The sequence below is a fragment of the Parambassis ranga genome, chromosome 5, assembly GCF_900634625.1.
Source record: "Parambassis ranga chromosome 5, fParRan2.1, whole genome shotgun sequence".
Lineage (NCBI taxonomy): Eukaryota > Metazoa > Chordata > Actinopteri > Ambassidae > Parambassis > Parambassis ranga.
In genome coordinates this window covers 28,322,371-28,344,735 of record NC_041026.1, presented here as the reverse complement: position 1 = coordinate 28,344,735, position 22,365 = coordinate 28,322,371, and the positions used below count along the sequence as shown (strand labels likewise).

The 22,365-nt window shown below is 39.6% G+C and overlaps 1 protein-coding gene across 1 annotated transcript in view; it reads left to right on the top strand.

Annotated features, from left to right (window-relative positions):
* The window catches only part of epha8 (eph receptor A8), a 102,377-nt gene that overhangs the window by 62,399 nt on the left and 17,613 nt on the right, over positions 1-22,365 (top strand). The window contains exons 7-11 of the mRNA XM_028405020.1: positions 12,404-12,559; positions 12,728-12,883; positions 12,974-13,153; positions 15,493-15,617; positions 17,779-17,941. Of these exons, the coding sequence (XP_028260821.1) occupies positions 12,404-12,559; positions 12,728-12,883; positions 12,974-13,153; positions 15,493-15,617; positions 17,779-17,941 (780 nt within the window). The remainder of the gene's footprint in view (positions 1-12,403; positions 12,560-12,727; positions 12,884-12,973; positions 13,154-15,492; positions 15,618-17,778; positions 17,942-22,365) is intronic.

The following is a 22,365-nucleotide window of genomic DNA, read 5'->3' as shown; positions in this document are numbered from 1 at the left end:
CTATTAGTGCTGACAGTAAAGAGACAGGCAACATGATAGCAGATCACTGAGAATCTGGCAGCCTGCTTCTGAAGGGACTGCGGGACTCCTTCAAATGATTTTCTGCCCTGACTTCTTGTTGAGCTAAACTGATGTGCACACAGGACGCTGTCATTTACTTTCCCTCATTCGGGCCTCAGCTGGAGGTGTGTGTGTATGGGATATGGACAGTTGGATGTATGTGTGTGTGTATACAAGTGTGCGATGAATTGTTACAGTGTTAGCATTTCCAACAGGGAGTAGCTGTGACAATACTGTAATTTTCACTCCTCTATCAACATCATTGATTCTTTAGATAAGGACTACAGTAAATACAGGTTATGTTTATATCATTCCTCACTGACAACCAGACTTGGTTGAACATTCTCTTTGGGCCTTTTTTTTTAAAAAATATAGTAAGGTAATGTTGGCTGATTTTTTTTTTTCAAATGTCATTTTACATTATTCAGATTATTTTTTCATAGATTAGTTTGTATGTAGCAGTAATTTAGTCTTTGCAGATTTATGTATACGTCTAAAAGTGCAATGGAGAAAATACACTTGTTATATTATAGCCAAGTGTATAACACCTTGCCTTTTTTGTAGGATAGATTGCAAGTTTTCACTTACCTAACAAAGAATTTATACTTTTAAGACATGAACTATGTGAGTAACAGTGAACACCCCCCCATCAGTAGAAATTTAAAATAAACTTAAAATAAAATTGTGAGAAAAATAATTAACTAAAAAAAATGTAATTTGTAAAATTATAACATGATTTATGAGATTGTTTTCTGTTCTATCCAGAGCCTTAAATAAACTTCCTCAATAGAGAGAGGGAGCATCTTAGAATAACAAAAAGTTAAGACGTCACACATATTTAAATTACAGTCCATCCTTAGTAGGAGAATATAAAAACAGGTTTGAAATTTTTCAATTGTTTTAAAACAACCAGTGTGTATGTAATGGTATGAGAAATACTGTAGATGGACTGCTGCATGTTTTCTGATACCAGAGCATCTTGCTGCAGTAAACACACAACTGACCAGTAAGTGAGGAGAAGGTTCAATGCTGTTTAAAATAGCCATGATGACTTACAACCTTTTTTCATAAGACCCAGAATTAAAAAAGAAGAAATTAACAATGTCAATTATGTCAATTTTATAGTGTACAGCAAAATGGACCACCGTCTATGCTTGAACATTTTCGACAATAAACTTGTCTGTCCTTCAGTGTGAGTCAAAAATATGTGATCACGGACAACGTTCTGTTTGTATCATTGCAGAGTTGTTTGTTTTATCAGTGATAATACCACATTCACATGACATACATTTGTCTGAGCATGTTTACATATAACTACACTTTTATTGCTATTGGTAATGCTTGGTTTAACTTTGCACCAACGTTATTGTGAGACAAAGTGTTTATTAGACGGAAGCAGTGCAGTGTAAAGGCAAGCACATGTCATCATTTGTCCTTTTGACCTCAGCAAACAAAAGAGCTAAAGGGAGAGAATAACAGATAATATAGGTTGAGTATTCAGGCTGTTGCTGAGCAGTGTTGATCATCTTGGCTCGTATGTTTACTGGATCCGTCATCCATGACAGGAATTCCTGTTGTTTTCCAAGCACTTATCCTTGACTGCCCAGGTTCCAGAGTTGCTCTGAGTTTCTCTCCCATTGTTATTTGCGCTCCTTGATGAATTACAGAGGACTTGTACCTTGTTTTGAATGTTAAGTGTGTGAATTTAGTTTTTTTTTTTTTGATCCTTCATTGACAGATATGTTATGACTGGAGCTGCCTGGTAGACCGGCTGTGACCACATTAGCACAGTGTGACTCCTGCCTCCGCTCAGCTCTCCTCCCGCACACTTTGTCCTTTTCAAATATATAAATAATCAAAAACAGTTGATTAATTTCCCCTCTGATGCTTCGCAGCAATTGCTAATGTCAGAAAAAGAGGAAAGTTTAGCTTCCCTCCCCCTCCTCTCCTGCTGCCTCTCCCCATGCCTTTCCCCTCTTGCTCGCATTTCCGACACACGCGCTTTACACTGTCTGATCTTCTCAATCTGCCGTTAATATGCCTTTCAGAGTGCCACTTTTTTTTCTTTTTTTGCTACCCTTCCCCTCGACCCCTCCTTCCTCCCCTCCTCCCACTCCCTCCATCAGACACAGTTTAATGGTGACAGCCATTCAATCGGATAATTAACATCCGTTTAACGCTCATTAAGCGGGATGTATTTGTCTGGTTTGATTTGTAATTACCAGGCCTTTTCCACAGGAAAACACTGCGGTAATGTTCCCTTTGTGATGGCTTCATTGATGGAATTGATTTGAACCCAGCAGGGAGGGAAAGAGGCAGGCGAGGAGAGGCAGAAATGTATGGACTGAAGATATTGAAGCCATAGTTTTAATTTGTCTGCTAGAGAGCAGCAATCATATACCTTTCTTTCTGTCTGCCCAGACACATTTTATACATTTAGACAGTTGGATCATTAACATTTAAACTTTCAGTTGTGTTCAAAAGTTAGCTTTGTATGAAAACAAATGGACATGCAAGGAAACAAATCAACAAAAACCCTTTCATTGTTGTAGGCATTAGTGTTAGAGATATACAAACGAACAACATACAACTTTTGTGCCATTATATTTATTTGGCAAAAATTAAGCCAAAAAGAAAAAAAAACCTTTAACAGCAAACTTTAGGTAATTGTTTTCTGTATGACTTTATCAGTCCCTTTCATTGTTGTGGAGGAATTTTGGTCCAGTCTTCTTCACAACATTGCTACACATTTTTTTTAACATTTATTTATGCACAGCTAGCTTAAGACCCAACCACAGCATTTCAATTGGGTTGAGGTCTGGACTTTGATTAGGTCATTCCAAACCTTGATTATGTTTATCCGTAACCCATTCTGATGTAGATTTGCTGCTGTGCCTTGGATCATTGTTGACTCAATGACTGCAACTCATCAGTCCACCACCGTGCTTGACAGTGTGTATGAGGTGTTTCTGCTGAAATGCTGTGTTTGGTTTTCAGCAGACATGGAGGTGATCATTAAGACCAAACAACTGCACTTTGGTCTCATGTGTCCATAGGACATTGTTCCACAAGTGTTGTTCTTTGTTCAGATGCAGTTTACTGAACCTCAGTCCTGCTTCCATGTGCTTTTTAGACAGAAGAGTCTTTCTCCTGGTAACCCTTCAAACAAACTGTACTTGCTCAGTCTTCTTCTAATTGTGCTGTCACATTAACACTGAGCATGCTCAGTGAGGCCTGTAGACTTTCACATGTAGCATATGGGGCTTTTTTTGTATTTCTCTGAGCATTGCACGGTCTGAAGATATACATTTGATGCAATTGGTAAATGGTGAATTTGTATATATCTTATTTACAAGTGACTATTTTATGATTTCCTTTTACACAGCCAGCAGCTGATTTTAGATTCCTTATTTGTGAATGCAAAAACAGTAGAACTATCAATGAAGACTGAAACCGTTTTTGCACCAGGCTGTAAACATGTTTACTCCTGCTTATTTTAACATGGAGGTCTATGGGGATTAAGTCATTTTGGAGCCAGCTTTTACATGGCTACTTGTTTCTAATCAAGTTTCACTGCAAACACAGAATGCTTAGAGATTTTATTTTTTTCCTCACAGTTGTTCTCTTTAAGGTCATTTATTAATGAGATAGATGACTTTAAAATCTATTTTGATTATACTGCCAGAGGATACTGTGTGAAGCATGCTATTTTTACTCCAGGTGATGTTTTTATCAATATTGTGATCTGAGTTGTTAAATGACCAACTGTGTCTTAACACCGACTTTAAAAGTGCTACTAAAAGTAAACTAGGTTTATTTCTGAGGTTCTAAACACTGAAATGGTGTCCCTGTCATCACATCACACTTTGTGCCCCTCATGGAGGATCAGATACAGAATCTGACAATTTTCACATTCAAGAAATCTTTTTTTTAAAAATTGACCTTTTGTTGTTGTCTTTTGATTCCAACACAAATCAGCTTCTATCAACCTGTAAAGAATCCTTAACCAGCCCCTCTATTTTTTCCCAAGGTCATCCATCTCCATGCACCTGGTCAGAGTAAATCAAGCTTACCTCAAATTGGAAGGTGACGCCTCCATTTAAAGCGTACAGTGGGTTGTTGCTGAGCAGCTATCCAGCTGTTAGTATCTGGATTGTGGATGTAACAGGAGGTACTGTGTGGATGGTGAGTGTCCCATTTCCACAGCTGATCTCACTGACACGTTCATCCATCACTCAGACAGCTTCAGCGGCTCGTTAGTGGCTTCATGTGCTCCCTGGGGAACCAGCTAAGAAGCCTTTGGCAAACTTTGTCACTAGATTTTGGAGCACGCTCGATTCTCTTACAAGGTCGACACTGCGCTGGGTCTAGGACATCAGGGCTGGATGTTTTCCTGGAAAGCGTGTGGAACTGTTAGATCTGCTCTTGTTGATGGACTGAATTTAAGTCGCCTGACATCTTCATCTTGTAGGATTTTTTTTTTAACTTGGACTTGTCTCACCTATTTTATGCTGGCTACAGACAGAAGGGGCAGCCTTACTGTCAGATACACTTACATTAGAGCTATAAAAAAATTCTTTAATATTACATAGACTGTCCTGCACAATTATTTCAGGCAAGCTTTGCCAGGATTTATGTCCGTATTCTATCTACTCCTTGATTTAGGATTATGTGGCAGTGGGGCCAATGCAGTATGTCTAATGACCTTTCTGTAACCTAGGCTTGGCAGGGTGGATATATATGTGTTTCCCACTTTACACCTGATATGGAAGTACATATCAGTACTGTTGTTAATGAGTAATAACACATCTACTGGTAAGTAGAGGAGGTCCTGCTGGTCATTTGTATGGGTTTGATAACTGCTGATTTTTTGGGATTTATTACTGATTTATTTTTTGGGAACATTAATATGAATTTTTTGAGACAAAACTGTACAATTCCTATAATGTTGGGACTCTATAAAACATTAAAACAACAACAAAAAACCAGAATGAAATCATTGAAAATCTTATAAACCCATACTGTGTTCCCAATAGATAGAAAACTGCCACACTTAACTATTTCATCGAAGATACATAAAGAACATAAAGAAAAAAAGAGTCTTGTGACTCCACTGGCTTAACCAAACAATTCAACGAGATGTATGGTAAAGCTTTAAAAGAGTTAGCAAGAGATTCACATCTTTATTTATGCATTTTTACTTATGCAATTGTACAAGTCAGCCTTTAGGTAGGCAGGACCGAACAAAAAGCACCGCTGGAAAAGCAGAAATAAAACGGCTATGAAATATAAACCATAATGTCTGTGTCTTCAACCAGTCTCCATGTATTTTGCCTTTATAGGGACTTGTATTGTCAGATTTTTTTCTCATTTTTTAAATCACATCCTTTAAGCAGAGCGTGTTCAGAACCAGCGCTGCACACTGGGCGACACTGAGTTTACAGCAGGTTGCACTAAGACCCCCACCGCTCACCTCCACGCTCCTCCCTCAGTCTCCTCACGCGTGGGACGATGATGTGTTTTCTCCAGCTCCCCACTTTTTTCCAATGTATTTATTTACCTACTTATACAGGGAATAAATCAAGGTCAGCACACAATGCTGCGCACGGCTATTAAGATTCATTGTAATGCAAATTCTCCTGTAGCAAGTGCACTACACTGACAGGTACTGACACGCTGGGTAACATGCAAACAGCTGCACGTGAGCACTCGCACACGCATACATGGGGACACACTTTTACCAAATACATGCTCTGTACAGTAACAGTTTAGCTAGGTGAGGAACACAGTGGAAGCACCCTGCTCACTGTATTCTCAGCATGTTTCTTGTCCATATCTCAACAGATATACTACTGCAATTTTTAACATTATTATCTAATAGAACATAGAAAGCATTGAATTTGTTCAGCAAAACAACTCAAATACATTGTTAAAATGACATTTCGCTTTAGTGCACCCTACAAAAAGGTTAGGGAATAGGTTATGATGAAACTTGATTTAAGCTTTTGCCATTGTACCTTTGCAGAGGCTCTGCAAGTGGTGTTCATAAGTGCAAACATTCACATTTGTGCACACAGAATATAGAGTTTTTATGATGACTTTCTGTTTGTTTAGTTGTTTAGTTAGTCTTGTATTCTTGACAGTGGCAATTGACATTGGATCAGGTTGGAGAGTTTGTTGGAAGGAGGCATAGACATGCTACCAGGCGCTGACGTGTCTTTTAATAGTGTGCACTAAGCTAGCTATACAGTGGGTACGGAAAGTATTTAGACCCCCTTAAATGTTTCACTCTTTGTTATATTGCAGCCATTTGCTAAAATTATCATTTTTTTCTTCATTAATGTACACACAGCACCCTATATTGACAGAGAAACACAGAATTGCTGACTTTTTTGCAGATTTATTAAAAAGAAAAAACTGAAATTTATTACCAGGATTCACTAGCTGCATTTGCATTCAGACCTTGATTCAGCAAATCCAGCTCATCCCACCTCAGAGAGGTGGATCTATCTTTACCCGGATTTTGCACTGTTCAGATGCTGAAAAAATGCTGAAATGCTTCCTGTCTCAGCATCCCTCTCAAGCTGCTACAAGGTAGACAAGATGGCAACCCTTCAGGGTGATCACTGTTTACCATCTCAGATAGAATTTGGATGTTTTTAAAAAGTTCATAATGGAATATGATCATTTCAGAATGTGAAATGATAACAGCCATTCCACTGTGTCAATGAAATGTATGTATTGCATTACAGAGATTTTTTACAGAGAAATTAGCGTGCAGTTATGCCTAAACTGTGCAATTCTGTTGTAATCCAAACAAACCTGGAAGCAGTAGTGCTGCCCAAGCAGCCATTTTGACAGCTTTGTGTTTTTTTATTCACACACATTTATCCTGTGATTGACCAGCTGTTGTTGTTTAGTTGTTTGACACAACACAATGTCCAGTTCATATGCAATAAAATATCAAGGAAATGGTTTCAAAAATGATTCCAGAAGAAATTCTGTTTCATTTTCCTTATCTTTTAAAATTGATTTCAATTCCCAGCAGTAACCAATTTTGATATTTTCTGATTCTTTTGTTCATTATTCCAGGAAGAGCAGGCCACATTGATTGTGTGTGTGTGCATGTGTTTTTTTTTTTCTTGATAAGTAAGAACCAGCCCAAGGAGCGATTTACATATAAAAGCCAACCAATGTGAAAGCCTGTGGACATACAGTGTGCCGAGTTTGAACTCCTCTGCCTAATTCTCTGTTATCCAAACTTTTCTTGTGCACTCAGATTAATGGTATTGCATTGTGAAAAAGGGAATAGTAGAGTTTGTTTATTGTGTGTTTGACTGAGTGTGTTGATTGAACAGAATCCCACGCTTGTTTCTTCATCTTTGTTTGAATTCATGAAAGATGGCACCAGTGCTAGGATGCGCTATTGACTAAAATGAAGCTCACAGCTCTGCAGCCTAAGAAAACACATACAAATACACAAAACTTCAACATCTTTTTCAATTTGATAACACATCTGATGCAACACAACAGATATTTACAGTAGTAATAGGCAAAAGCAAAAATATTGCAACCGGTCTAATTTCAATGGCTTTTCTAGCCATCATAATTGCATGTAACTACAAAAAACAGTATACTATTATGAGAATTTTTAATATGATCTCAACATCAGAACATATTTTGTGTCAGGTGTGAAATGACGACTTTGGGTAAACCTTAATGTGTAAAGGCCAAAATACAGGCAGCAGCTGCCCACTAGTTATCATGCTTACCATTTAATACATTCTTTTCACCATGATATTATTATTTATAATTCCCATTCGTATCTTAATTTCTCTTCTATCCAGAGCACCAAACGAGCAGTACATCAGACGTGAAGTGAAAGGTTATCACAACTGGTCTTGACACAGACCGCCTTCTCTCTCTGCCTTTGCATATTCACATGTGTGTTGATAAATTCATACGTGTGGTTACCTCAGACACCACCCTCATGTGTATATTTGTGTGTGTTTCATTACCATACCCTTTGCCTTTGTGTGTGTGTATGTAGAAGTCCTGGTGAATCTGTCAGAGACTTCAAAGCGCTCGCCGCCTCTCTCCTTGATGAACGAGCTGTTCCGATGTTTATCGTGACCTGCTTTTCAACTCAGGGGCTTCACAAAAAACATCAAGGGATGGAAGGATTAACGGGATAAAAAGAGAAAACAGTCTGGGATAAATATTACACATAGAAATACTTTCTGGCTCCTGTAGGGGCACTGACAGTGAAATAAAGTAAATAAAATAAAGTTTTTTATTTATTTTTTTAATCTATAATGATACACACCATGGAGTATATATGTACGATCATCCGCAGAAGTGTGTGGGTGTGTTAACCATTTACAGATCAAATCAATTAGAGGCTCACTCTAGTGAAGATCATGATGTTTACAGTAAGTTGCTAACACAGAGGTTAGCATGTGGAGTAGCAGATAGCTAGTAAACCAAATTTTTACTTTTTGCATCTGCAAGAGTCTGTGAGACAGTTTAGACACCTATATATCCTGCATGTATTGACTCCAGGCAAACAGTTAAAGCTTCGGTCAATAATTATCAACTCTAGAAATGGGACGTGCTTATGTGTATGACAGATGATCAGAACAGAACAACTGTTTGTTTGACTGACAGCATCTGGACTGATATGATTGCAGAGATTTGATACAGAAGGCTGGAGAAAAGGTGGTGGCTGTAACATTGCTACAGACCTGGACCTGTGTCCCCTGTTGCACCATCAATTCAATTAAATGAATGTCATAAATGTCACTTTCACTCAGGCATTAGGCATAAAAAACATTTTAAAAGACATGGCATGGAAAAACAAATTAGATTTAGGTGAAGTTTATGATTTGGGTTGGAAGACATCATTTGATAACAATATACACAAGGCAAAACTTTCATATTTACCATCACCACATGGTCTACCAATAAGGTGATGAGTCCTACCCCCAGCAGTATGTATGGTATGCACTGCATTTTGATGTGACCACAAGTGGGCGCCAAATACACATTTAGTGGTTTTTCCAAGGCCTGAAAATATCAACTTTTCAGGGCTCTGAAAAACTGCTAGTGATTTCTAAAAAGAAGAAGTAAGACTGAATAGTTTGTACTTCAACATACTTCTGGCTACATTCTCTGACCACCATGTATTTTGTTGTCCAGGATAAATTGTGTGCCGTATATAAATGTTAATGAACTAATGCTACCAGAACTTCATTATCTAGGAGGCTAATGTTCCTCTGTGCCTGTTGGATGTGCACATATGTCCTCTATTGGTTGATATTGTGTCAGTGACTTGTTTACAGCTTGTTCTGTACACAGGTGGCAAAAATTAAACTATTGCAGCTGTAAAGAATGAATCTTAAAACACACTGATTCTCACTCACTCCTGAAATTGCAGGACAAATACCCACCACAGTCAAGATTACTATCAACTTTCTGGGAGGTCTGTGTAAAATTCTTCAAAGCTAAATTGTCCACTGCAGGTCCCTGCTGCTTTGTAGGCATATCTGTCTGGCAATAAAATCCAGATATTTTTGTCTCAACACTCTATTTCTTAGTAAAAAAAAAAAAAGTACATACTGTTCTATGTGAGCTCCTCCTCACTTTACCCCGCCTGACCTCTCAGTTCCCTGGTCTGACTGTCAGAGTAAAAGGGAGATTTTCAGCATCACCTTCGGAGGTCCCACAGCATGCTGGACCTGTAACATAACCCAGGAATATTCAGAGTGACCTGACCCAGCACGGACTAAGACTGATGAATAGAAAGGAGGATTTAAAAGTAGAGATGGTGGGAGTCTGCTCCACAGGAGGGGAGCCTGAGAGCTAAAGTCGGCTTGGCCTCCCATTTTCAGAGCTCGGTTGTTAGGGGCCTTGCATGTCAGGAGAAGAATTTAAAGTCTATTCTTGATTTTAAAGGGAGCCAATGAGAAGTTAATATGGGCTAAATATGATCTGTCTTGCTAATTCCTGTCAGCATTTGGGATCAGCTTGAGTCTTCTCAGAGAAAACCTCCCGATAATAAGGATTTACAATAGTCCAAACTGGAAAGCATGGACACATTTTTTTAACATCACTTTGAAGAAACCCATCCTTAACTTAAGTCACTCTCATCTCATCCACAGAAAAGGGACATCTCTGTTTCTCCGCTATGAGCTTTTCATCACTATAGTTACTTTGACACCAAAATCCTCTGCTGCTCTTTTGTATGGTTGATCACGCAGGTCGTTTAATTAATGCACTTTTTGGTTCCATCAGCACTGACAGAATTCATGTGACAAACATGCATGAAACACATGATCTTGTCTGCCTATTCCTTATTTCTTCAGGTTTTTTGTGAGACTCTTAATGGAAGTTGGCTTAAAGGAAATGCACACAGAAAAAAGTCAGTCTAACCCTAACCCTCACATTAAATGGTGAATCCTGAAATGAGGTTATGAGCACAGGGATTGTGCACTATTGGCTAAAAGTCCATAATAAGTAAGACCATGTGCACCATTTAGTCCTGTATTAACAGTGAAAACTAATAAAATGGGTAATATTGAATCCCATTTATGTGATATCATAGTAATAAATTATAGTGGCTGCCTTCTAGTCCCTGCATAAGGTCTTTCTGTCTGAGCACAGGAAGTGTAGGGAGGTGAGAAGATGCCTAAACATTTGGGACATTTTAAATAATGAAGGAAAATGTTCAGACGCTTTCAATTGGCCTAGCAGTGTTTCTGTGCTGACCCTGCTGATGTATAAACACTGCTGGTTCATTGAGCATTCACTTCTAAAAATATCAGCTTTAATAGCCAATTCAGAAAGATATTATTATTTTCAGCATGTAGAATGGCTGTGCTGCAGAGTTTTGCCAAGTGAAATCAACACATTTGTATGATAATTTATGTCTTTGTACAAAGCGTGATATACAGTTAGGGAAAAATTATTTGAACCCCTGCTGATTGTGTAAGTTTGCCCACTAAGAAATTATCAGTCTATAACTTCAATGGCAGGTTTATTTGAACAATGAGAGAAAGAACCAACAAATCCAGAAACATGCATTTCAAAAAAATTATAAATTAAGTCTCATTTTTATGAATGAAATAAGTATTTGATCCCTTCATAAAACGTGCTTTTTGGAGGTAAAACCTACACATTGGCAATAACAGAGGTCAGACGTTTCTTGTAGTGGCCACAAGTTTGTTGTAGAAACTTCCAAACAAAATAAACAAATAAAAGCCTAGATGATGACATGACTTACATGACAAGCTTTTTGACTTCCAAACAAACAAACAAAAATTACTATTACAGAAAGTTTTATGACATCTGTAATAGTGTTTCCACTTAGTTCTGTTTTAACAGATTTACCTTGATTCACAGATTATCCAACAGGGGAGCCAGTGCAGGTGCTTTAATTAGCAATCTTTAGATCTGTCTGGGATGCCATTAAACCACACAATACACATGAAATCTTTGCAGCCATAATGAACAATTTGCTCAGGCACATTTCAGGTACAAACATTGGAAGGTTTTATTGCTTTGAAATAAATCTAAAAATGTCTCAGAATACAATTTAACTCTCTTCTTTGTTAGAAGTTCACTCATGTTGGTTATCCAATTTCATGGCTCCCTCAGAACCTTTGAAGTCTAAACACCTCAAACTGTCTTCTATGAACTCAACAAGCAAAGGTTAGGTAAGCACTACATCTAAACTAACACACAGCATAAATTACCCAGCGAGGAAGAACAAACACCAGCAGGCTGCTGCTGCTGCTTTACTGCATGTGCGCGGTTTACCCCTGCCCCATTTACCATAGCAGAAGCCTATTAACCGCATGGAAAGAGAATATATTTATCAGAACTTCCCTCCATTATTAATCAGCGTGGAGTTAAAAGTGAATATGTATCAGAGGAGCTGAATAAGGTTGAAACACGGTCTGGATTCTGATGGTCTCACTGGGAGTATCAACAGTGCAGTGCCTTTTCAGCCCAAATCTAAGCAGAAAGAAGTATGACTTTCATCTCCCCTGCTCTGCGGTTATAAGGCCTGTAATTATACATAGATTTGGGAAGTGGGGATGAGGGGGAGGGGGCTTGTCCTAAAATGATTGCTGTGGCAGAGATGACACAGTTTTGGAAAAAGTTGAAGCTGTACGTTGATATGCACACTGTGTGATTCACGCCTTTCTGGCTGCACTCTCTCTGAATTTTATCATGGTTTGAGTGATTATAGGACTGCAGCTTCCCAGCAAGCTTTCTGTTTATTCTATTTATTCTCTCTCTCTCTCTCTCTCTCTCTCTCTCTCTCTCTCTCTCTCTGCAGCCTGTGAGGTGGGCTTCTATAAGCCAGTGGCGGGCGATGGCCTGTGTGGTAAATGTCCTCAACACAGCCACTCAGAGATCAGAGCCGCCCTCGCCTGCCCCTGTGACTCCAACTACTATCGGGCAACAGATGACCCGCCAGCAGCTCCGTGCTCCCGTAAGCAGAAACACACTGCATACCAATCCCACACCTCCAAAGTCATGCACATAAATATACTCGCACAACACACAGACCTTATCTTTGCCTGAAAAATCCAATTTACTACTTTAGACATGATCAAACCCCTGAATGAACTCAAATCTCCATCTTCCTTTTTTTCTCCAGGCCCTCCATCTGCTCCAGTAAACGTCATCTCCTCAGTCAACGGTACCTCTGTGAATTTAGAGTGGGATCGCCCTCTGGATACCGGCGGTCGTAGCGACCTGCAGTACAGCGTGCTGTGTCAGAAATGCTCTGGGGAAGGAGGGCCCTGCGAGGACTGCGCATCCTCCCCAGGAGGGATCAGTGGGGGGAAGTTGGGCGGAGGAGCGAGCATCGGGAGCGGGGGAGGAGGGATGGTGGAACGTTCAGGCACAGTGGCGGTTCGATTCGTCCCGCGCCAGACCGGTTTGAAGGAGTCTTGGGTGACGGTGCTAAACCTGGTGGCCCACACTAACTACTCCTTCCGCATCCTGGCCATGAATGGGGTGACACATCTAAGCAGTGAGCCCTCACTGTATGCTGTGGTCAACATCACAACGAACCAGGCAGGTAGGGTTCAGAACACTTACATACATACTACTCATTATGAAGGCTTGATGTATCTATAATTAGTTACCTTAAATATATATTTAAAAAAAAAACATGCAGACCAATCCAATGAGCATTGTGAGGAAGCACAGGCAGTTATTGTCATGATTTAGGCATGACCAGGCTCGACCAGGGTTGCCATATGTCCGAGAAATCATGGCAGCTACAGTCATCTTTTAATAAAGTGAATGTCAGAGCATGCATTGCCACAAAGCTGCAGGCTAAAGGTCAGATAAAATCATTCCTGTCGTGTACCTGAACAGCTCTTTTATATGCTAAAATGACTCGTAAATTGAGTTTGCTGGTAGTTAAACATTTAAACATTTATTGTTAGTACTGACATCTGCAGGATTATCAATTAATATGAGTGTCTAAATAACAGCATGTTAATATTTTTAAATTAGCTACTCGCTAACATTAACATTGTATGTTTAAAGTTTTTTTTGGCAACAAGTGTAGTATAATTTGCTTTAAGGTAGTAAAAGTAAAATAACTGCATGTTTTAAAGTTGATTCCGCAAGCAGTACTCATCTGTCATACGTTGCTTAAATTATCCAAGAATTGTCCTTGAAAATTTCTGAAGCTGGGGACACACTACATGACTTTTCTAGTCTTAAAACAGATTTTGAAAAGACGAGGAGGACACACTGACAAACACTGATGACAGTCGGCTCACTGCTGCTGTCGTATATTCAGCTATTTACATGAAAAAACACAAAGGAGAAAAAATGGGTTTGGATCAAGTAGTAGAGGAGGCGATCGTTGCTTTGATATTCCCGCTACTTCCTGTTGTCTTCTGATGGTGGTTCCCGTTGGTCTGACATGTTTGAATAACTGTGACTGAGGTCGGAATCGGGTTCCCCTCACACACTTGCAGATTCACCCTCACATACTGTCAGATTTTGGTGCCGACTACACATGTCAACTCACCCCAACTAGTGCAGACTGGTGTAAACTGCCTGACAGGAAATCGTGGGTAAAATCAGGCCAAAAAATCGATTAGTGTGTCCCCAGCTTTAGAAATAATAGAACTCCAAGTGTTGATGGCAAGAAGCAGCTGGCTGTTACTGTGCCTTATGTTGTATTGTAAAAAAAACACACACATTATTTTAACCCCTTTTCCGTTATTATAATGTTCAGATACTGTAGCTACTTTAAAAATAATTTATTGATTCAACATTCTCAGTTGTGGGGTGTTTTTTTGCTTAGTACCAACTCAAGGCTTTTTTAAAGTGCAAAATGGTGTCTGATCCTAAGTGATATTTAACATTTAACATAACTGTATAGGCAGAACCTAGCACCACACCCCTACAGGTTCCTAAAAGGACATGTTAATACAAAGTCCAACTGAATTGCAAAGCGGAGGTGCACTTCATACATGTAACTGTGAAATCCTGGGCCCAAATCAGTCTTTTTTTTCTATTTTTCTTTTCCTTTGGTGGCTCACTGAGTTTGAATCTCGGCCCTTTGTCAGATATCTTCCTCCTCTCTGTCTCCTTTCTGTGTCTTTTACTGTCAAATATGCAGAAGTGCCAAAATAACAATCTTTGAAAGAAATGTGCTGTCTCAACGACATTTTGTGCTGATAATGAAAAACAGGTTGTGGCACACACACTTTGTTTCCATAAGGACTAAGTTGGAATAGCTGCTACGGTCAGCAAACACTACTTATGTCTAACTCTGACCCTTCTGTGCTCCCATAATAACAACATATAATACCTCTAGTTAGTTAGTCATTTACTGATTCACACAAACTGTTAGCTTAAGTTAAATAGCTTCCTCACACCAGCATGAATACGCTGCAGTATCTCCTTGTGGGCCTCATCATTAAAGCTGGTAAAAAACACTTTATTGACTTACTCTTAACAGAAGTACATTTGGTAATCTACCTTAAAAGGCTTTTGGATAGCCAGCAAGTTTATTAAATGACAAGTGCATGCATAAAACATGATTGAGTTCTGTCTGTTTGCCATCGTTATGCTATTTTCATATAGTTGCAGTCAAAAATGAGCTCATACTGAAACACGTGAAGAGGTTAAAGTAGTAATATATAATTATACTTTTAAGTATTATAGCTATTATGTTATTGCCCTCCTAAAAAGCATCACAATCAGAAGAGGGTTGTGCTAAACAATTTGTTTTGTTGTGTTGTTTTGAGCACCAATATCTAACCTTGTTTACTGTGTTTCATGAAAAGCACTGCTCCTGTAAACAGGATTTTTCTGCAGGGTAATCTCGTCACCTTATCATGTGTCACTGTGGAACTGACAAAGCAGTAATCTCTCCTGTTTGTCGTGCAGCTCCCTCTGAAGTATTAGCGATCCGCCAGGAAAACACCAGTCAGAACAGCGTGACTCTGATGTGGCACGAACCCAACCAGCCCAATGGAGTCATCCTGGAGTACGACATCAAATACTACGAGAAGGTACTCCACTAACTGCGGCACCTGTACCACTCATAAGCTGCACCAACAAGCACTCACTGCAAACATTTGTTTTCAGGTTATGTCAACATGTTTGGTTTATGTTTAAAAAACAAAAATACTCAGTGCAGTTTAGGAGGGGAAAAAAGTGACACAGTCTTCACTATACCTGTAAGCTCATTGTCTTCAAAGGACTGCGACTAAGCTGAGTCAAGATACTGTGAATGCAGAGGAGTGACGGGTGGATAGACTCTGGATAACTTAATCCAAGGAAAAGATCCTGCTGGCAGCTCGGCTAATTGAAAGGAAATGGGGGTCGAGAGAGGGAGAGTGCGAAGGAGGATGAGAAGGTGTAAATTCCAACTTAGAGAAAGTGACAGTGACAGCAAGCGGCTGGCGGGCGCATAAGCCGCACAATGAGCTAATTGCCATGAGTATGTATGTGTGTGCACGGTGATAGAAATCAGCTAATTGCAGAGAGAGCGGCCTGGGAGCTGGCAGTCTCATAGCCAAACAAGCAGCTCGATGTGGGGGAGTGCTGAAGGATTAGCTTGTCTCTTGCGGCGGTGTCTTAATCTGGCCTTGCTCTGGGGGGGCGAGACGCCTGTGGGGGATTTCAAGTGGACAAGTCAGCAATGTGCTTTCTTAAGGTTTCTATAGCACTGTACCAAATAACAATGAGTCACAGCAAGGGTGGCGGCCACTGCAGCAGCAGGATGATGAAACAGTACACCAAGCACTTCTTCATAATTAAGCTCCTATAAGAAACTTGAATGATTCACTCATCCTGCTGTTTAGATGCACCTAGTTATGCTCTCTTCATCCACACTTAGAAAGTATCTCTAAATTTAGTACAAAATGAATGTGATGATAATGATGAACTTTATAGTTTCAAAGACTTTCAAAAAGAATGTTTGTTCCCTCAAAAAACAAGGAATTCGTCCCCTTATTAATGAATATGCACATAATAAATAAAATGTTGCATGGCTCGTAAGCATTATAAACTTGACAATTTACTTTTGAGCAAAAGGTATTTACCAAAATAAGACAAACACTTCTCCAAGTAGCTGTCATTTTCTGCTTGATGGAAGCAGATCAAAAGATGTTTGAGGTAATTACCTGCCAGTCACATCTGACTGGTGAAGTTGTATTCATTTATAATAACAGTACACAGAATGCTTAAAAGGTTTGCTTATTAAAGAAATAAACACTGTTGGAAAAGCTCTTTGTGGATATAAAGGTTTAGTGTGATCTGCATTTTCCTTCTTTAACGATACGGACTATAATTTTCTCGTTGTCAACTAATCCCATCAAAATCCCACTACATAATTCTTGAAGAATTTGCATACAGTACCATGTCTCATTGGCTTTAAATGCTTTGCAACATGCAAGATAGAAGAAAATGCATTGTAAGCTCCCAAAAAACTTTGGAAGTAGCACTTCAATCACTGCTGTCTGCGTATTTAAGATTTAGATTGTAGGTAATAGAGAAAATAAATGTTCCTACAACATCTACATCTCTGGTATCACAGACAAATAAGTTCCATCAATGTCAGAATTTTGGAATCCAAATGTTATTTAAACTAATAATAATTTGCAGTTGTTTTTAATATTTGGATTTTATGCTTTCCTCTCAGGGAAACAAACAGTAGTAGTGGTCAGAATCAGATGAATTTACACTGATTAAAAATGAATCTTATTTTTGTAGCTAATGCACCTTTCAACAGTCCTGTAAAAGATCATTTAAATCTGCAAATTGGCACTATAATAACCACGAACATAGCAGAGAAGCTTGTTGCTGTTTGAAAGTTTGCCGTTTGTGGAATGTGTTTAATATTGTGAAAGTCTGATTTACTTCAAACTTTGAATTTTACCTAAACCTGATTAAACCAAGTAGCTATTATGGCTAAAATATGATCTGAGACAGAAGACAGAATACCGATGTCCAAGTCTGGACATTGGTGTGACACCACCATCTTCCACTCGACCGCTTCACTTCTACACCCAGGAAACTCCAGCCTGGCAACACAGATTTATTATTAATATTATAAAATGTTTCAAATCTATAGTTTGCTTTACATGTTATATCTGTTTTATCTTACAAGCATATCAGCAGATGGACCTCCACATACCTAACCTCTTAATGTGCTTGGTTCACTTGCAGGACAATGAAGAGCAAAGTTACTCCACTCTGAAGTCTAGAAACACCAGCGCCCAGGTGGCAGGGCTGAAACCGGGCACCAAGTACATCTTCCAGGTCAGGGCCAGAACGTCAGCAGGCTGTGGACGTTTCAGCCAGAGTGTGGAGATTCAGACTGGGAAAGCAGGTGTGTGTGTGTGTGTGTGTGTGTGTGTGTGTTTGTGTTGGTCTATAGGGAAGTGGGCATAGTGTATCTCTAAATTAAAGCCTCCTGCTTCCTCTTAGCGACAGGAGGCCTTCAGCAGTTGTAGCTTGTTTAATAGGAGTTTGTCCTGTTAACAGACTTGGCACAGTAAGCTTCTCAGAGCCAGGGCAGACTGCACGGCAGGGTCTCAGGGCTATAGAGGTTTGGGTGTCAGTGAGGCCGATAACAGCCCCAGTCCATCCCTCTGTTCCATTGATCTATGCTTTGTTAGAGGGTCACCCCTGTCAGCAAAACCGCTGCCTGTCCTGGCTTCAAACAGCTTCACACAGCCTCCACAGCTGTGGAGGGTAGAAGTCTCCATGAGTCTTCTGTCCACCAGAGGCAAGAACAACGCACAATGTTGCTAAAACAAAAAACAACAAAAACAACCTTTTATTAGAATATTCTTCTTCCCTAATAGGAGATTTGGCAGATAACATGCAGAGCAGGCTCTAGGTCTACATAGCCTAACCTCCTGCCTGGTTGGAGTCCCAGCGCTGTTTCACTGACTAATAGTCTCCCTTCATTCTGCTGCTCACTGGACCCCGACTCTCCCCCGCTTAATACTCATTCATTTTCAGACTCAGAAAACAAGAGGACTGCACATATCCCGCAACTAACATGCTGAGTAATCAATAAGTCCTAAAGTTTATGAAAACTGGGAGCAGCTAGGTTATGTCTGCAACTGCAATCTGCATGTAAATTCTCACTGTTGAATTGTGCATAAGCCTGTGTGAGGTCTACTAGTACAGTGATGCTGTGTAGGTACATCCTCATAATCAATCTGTCAATTGACCACCATTTAGACCAGAAGGACAAATCGCATAGACTGTAGAGAGTATGGCCCTGACAACTATACAACTATGCCCCCTGCTGGAATGGCATTTAGTGATGCTGTCATTTTTTTATTTTATCTAGCACTGCTATCAGGGTAGAACTGTCTCGAAGGGCCCAGTGTGTTGTAACATTGGAGTTGGTTTGATGACCTATGATGGCCAGATTTGCAGCTAATGCTCAGCACCATCTTGCAAGGACATTACAAATTAAGGGTTAATTATGTCGCCTTACATGATCTGCTACATGCAACATGAAACACCCCTAGCATACTGCCTGACCTGATAATAACTAGTGACATTGTGCTATCAACATGGGATTTGTAATCACATATATAAACACCTAATTTACAAAATACTAGTGCATATAGAAGCTGCGAAGAGACATTTTACAATTTTTTTCACATCATTGTCTTAAGATTAGGAACTTTTTGTTTAAAAAGAAAACATACTGTGATTGATCCAAGCGGCAACCTCTGGGGCTTAGACTTGAAGCCCACATGGAAGTGTCAGAACTTGTAGGTTATGACGCAAGCGCTGGGGGCTGGCTCCAGAAGTCATTTCCCATAGACTCCCATGTTAAAATGGCTAACTTCACAGCAGAAATAAACATGTTTACAGCCTGGTACAAAAAACCATTCTGGTCTCAAATGATAAGTTCCTTTCTAGTTTCAATTGTACGAGGGGTGAATTCACTCACTTCGAGCCTTAAAGGTAGGGTAGAGTCAGCCAGATTTTGAAAGTAAACACACACCCCTTTCTCTCGGAGCTCACCCCGAAGCCACGCCTCCCAAACAGTCTGTGACTTCGGCCATCATGCACGTACCTCTCTGGTGCGCGCAGAGCAGGAAGAGAGTGACAACCAGCCAATACTCCGAGCAGGGGCGCCTCGTAGGATTGGCTTATGTTTTTAGCCTTTTATAGCTTCCACAGATGATTCATATTCTTCGTTTTAAAGCAAAACTGCCGAACTAATTGGTTGCTATCGGATTGTAAAGAGAAGTTACACTAATTTAACAAAAAGTGCATTAGAATGAAATCTCCACCCTACCTTTAAAATAGCTCTTCAGAAACAAATGGGTAATGTCACGGATGCTTTGTTTATAGTTTTTACTTCAATGGATTGATCACACCTAATTTAGCCTTCAGTATCACAGTCATGATTGATGAACAATCCAGGTGGACAGTACATCAAGGTGTACAGTATACGTGTATAGTTTATCTATCAAGAATAAATCACATTGTCACAATAACTACAGTTTTTGTTAGCTGCTGATCAGTTGTCGAGGAAGTATAGCCCATTATTCAGTACAGAACAAATACAGTCTGAGATGTTGGGGTTTCCCCCCACATGAACTGCTTGTTTCAGATGCTTATAAAACATTTTAGCTGGAATAAGGTTGGAACTTCTACCATTTTCAGCCCATTAACTTTGCTCTTCTTTAACCATTCTTTTGTAAAACGACTTGTGTGGTTGTTGTTGTTGTCTCACTGCATGACCTACTTTGTCTTTTTCAGTGTTCTACTCATGGTTACCCTGGGTTCCTTTGTAACCTCACAGACTGTTACGTGACTTGTTTTGGGAGTCTTTGTTGATAAATCACTGCTGTGGAGGGTAACAATGGACTTGAATTTCGTGACAGGAATTTGTACACAGGCACAGTTCAAACTCTTTAGAAGTGGTTGTGTAACCTTTTCCAGCCTGATGAGCAGCAGCAGGTGTTTGTATGAGGTCCTCAAAAATGTCCTTTGATTATGTCATTTCCACTTCCACATGTTGTGAAGATCAGACTCTGATAGATCACTGTTTGAGTTAAACAGGGTTCACTAACATCTTCTATTGACTGAAAACACCTCTGGAGAGACGGACTCTAATTTGGCCTTCAAATAGACTGCTAATCCTTCAGGTTCACATACTGTCGCCTGCATACATTAAGTCATTTTGGATCATTTTCTTAAATAAATGTCCGATGTCTTAGGTCATAATTATGCATAAATGTAGAAAAATTACCGGGTTCACACACTTTCAAGCAGTAATGTATATCCATACATTCAGGGCACATAGTTATATAAACGGGGGTGTCTCTTCTAACCCTAAATGAGGGTCGCCTCCTGTACTATGGGCAACAGTGGCTCAGTAACCAGAAGGTTGGTGGTTCGATCCCAACTCCTCCCTAGTCACTGTTGTGTGTCCTTGGGCAAGACACTCACTGGTGTGTGGTGCTCTTTGCTGGGCTGCCTTAAGCAATTTCCCCATTGTGGGACTAATAAAGGTGTCAAATTTAATTTAATTTAATTTAAACACTGGTCATTTCACTTTCAAAACTCAGTCCCCACTCTTACTGATGCATTTTCCCTTCTATCATATCACAGCGCAAACACATACAAGCCAAGCCTCAGCCTTAAATATAATTTGTGTTTGTCGATGTCATAAAGATGTTCCTGTTTTTGTTTGGACCAGATTCTGGCTGGTACATGAGCATGACATCCCTATTCTTTATCCTGACAAGCACAAAGCTCTGATTGAAAATATCCACCAGCGGCCGCACAGACCTCTATGAATCACTGAAAAAAAGGCCTGGGATATAATTCAGATGTAACATGGTTTTTAGGTCAGCTGTCAATTTGACATGATTACAGAAAATTGTTAATAATTTTCTTGCACCAAGCTACAATTTATTGTTCCATCATCTAAGATTAACAGGCCCTATTGGCAGTTCATGGAAACCTTCAGTTTTCTTAAAGTGCGATGCAGACGAGACGTGAATATGTTTGTCAGATATTGTAGAAACTGCAGTGAGTGTGGGAGTGTGGGAATACAATTATCTGCCTAGAGTCTAAATATTACACACATTTCAAATATTGTTTCGCTTGTAGATAAAAAGTAAACATACATTTTTTTATGGCTTTTGTACTCGTGCCACCTCATCTGCAGTGCTTAAGGGAACTCAGGTAGCACTTCCAACAACACATTTGTAATACTGACTTACATCACAGGAGATTCAAGTTTTAGGCCTTGTTCACATTCTCCCTGTCTTTAGGCATATAACCGTTTGGTTAGTTACCTTGCACAATAGATTTTTGCGATATTTGTGAAATTACACATTTAAATCCTTCCTGCCAGGCTCCAGACTAAGCAAATGCAGCTGAACCACCAGTGGTTCTGACCTGACAGCTGAGGCCTGTATTAATGAGGTCAAGAAGAGATCATTTGCGCTCTGTGAATATATTTTCTTTAAAAAGAATATCATCATTAAATGCTAACTACTCACTGTCTTAATAGATTCTCAGCAGCTTATTCTGTGTACTTTTTTTGTTTGGTTTTTATGTAGTGGCTCTTTTCCAAACAGTTTTAACCCCTTCCACCCACAGCCTATTTGTAGGGCATCAGCTTGAAAATGGCATGCCCAAAATGATATATCTCAGCAACCACAAGGTGTATTTGAATACTTTTGGTGTCATAATAAAGGGAACACCTGGGAGATTTGCTCAGATGTGTAAGCAGCACCCAAGTTATTTCAATCTGTACCCAAG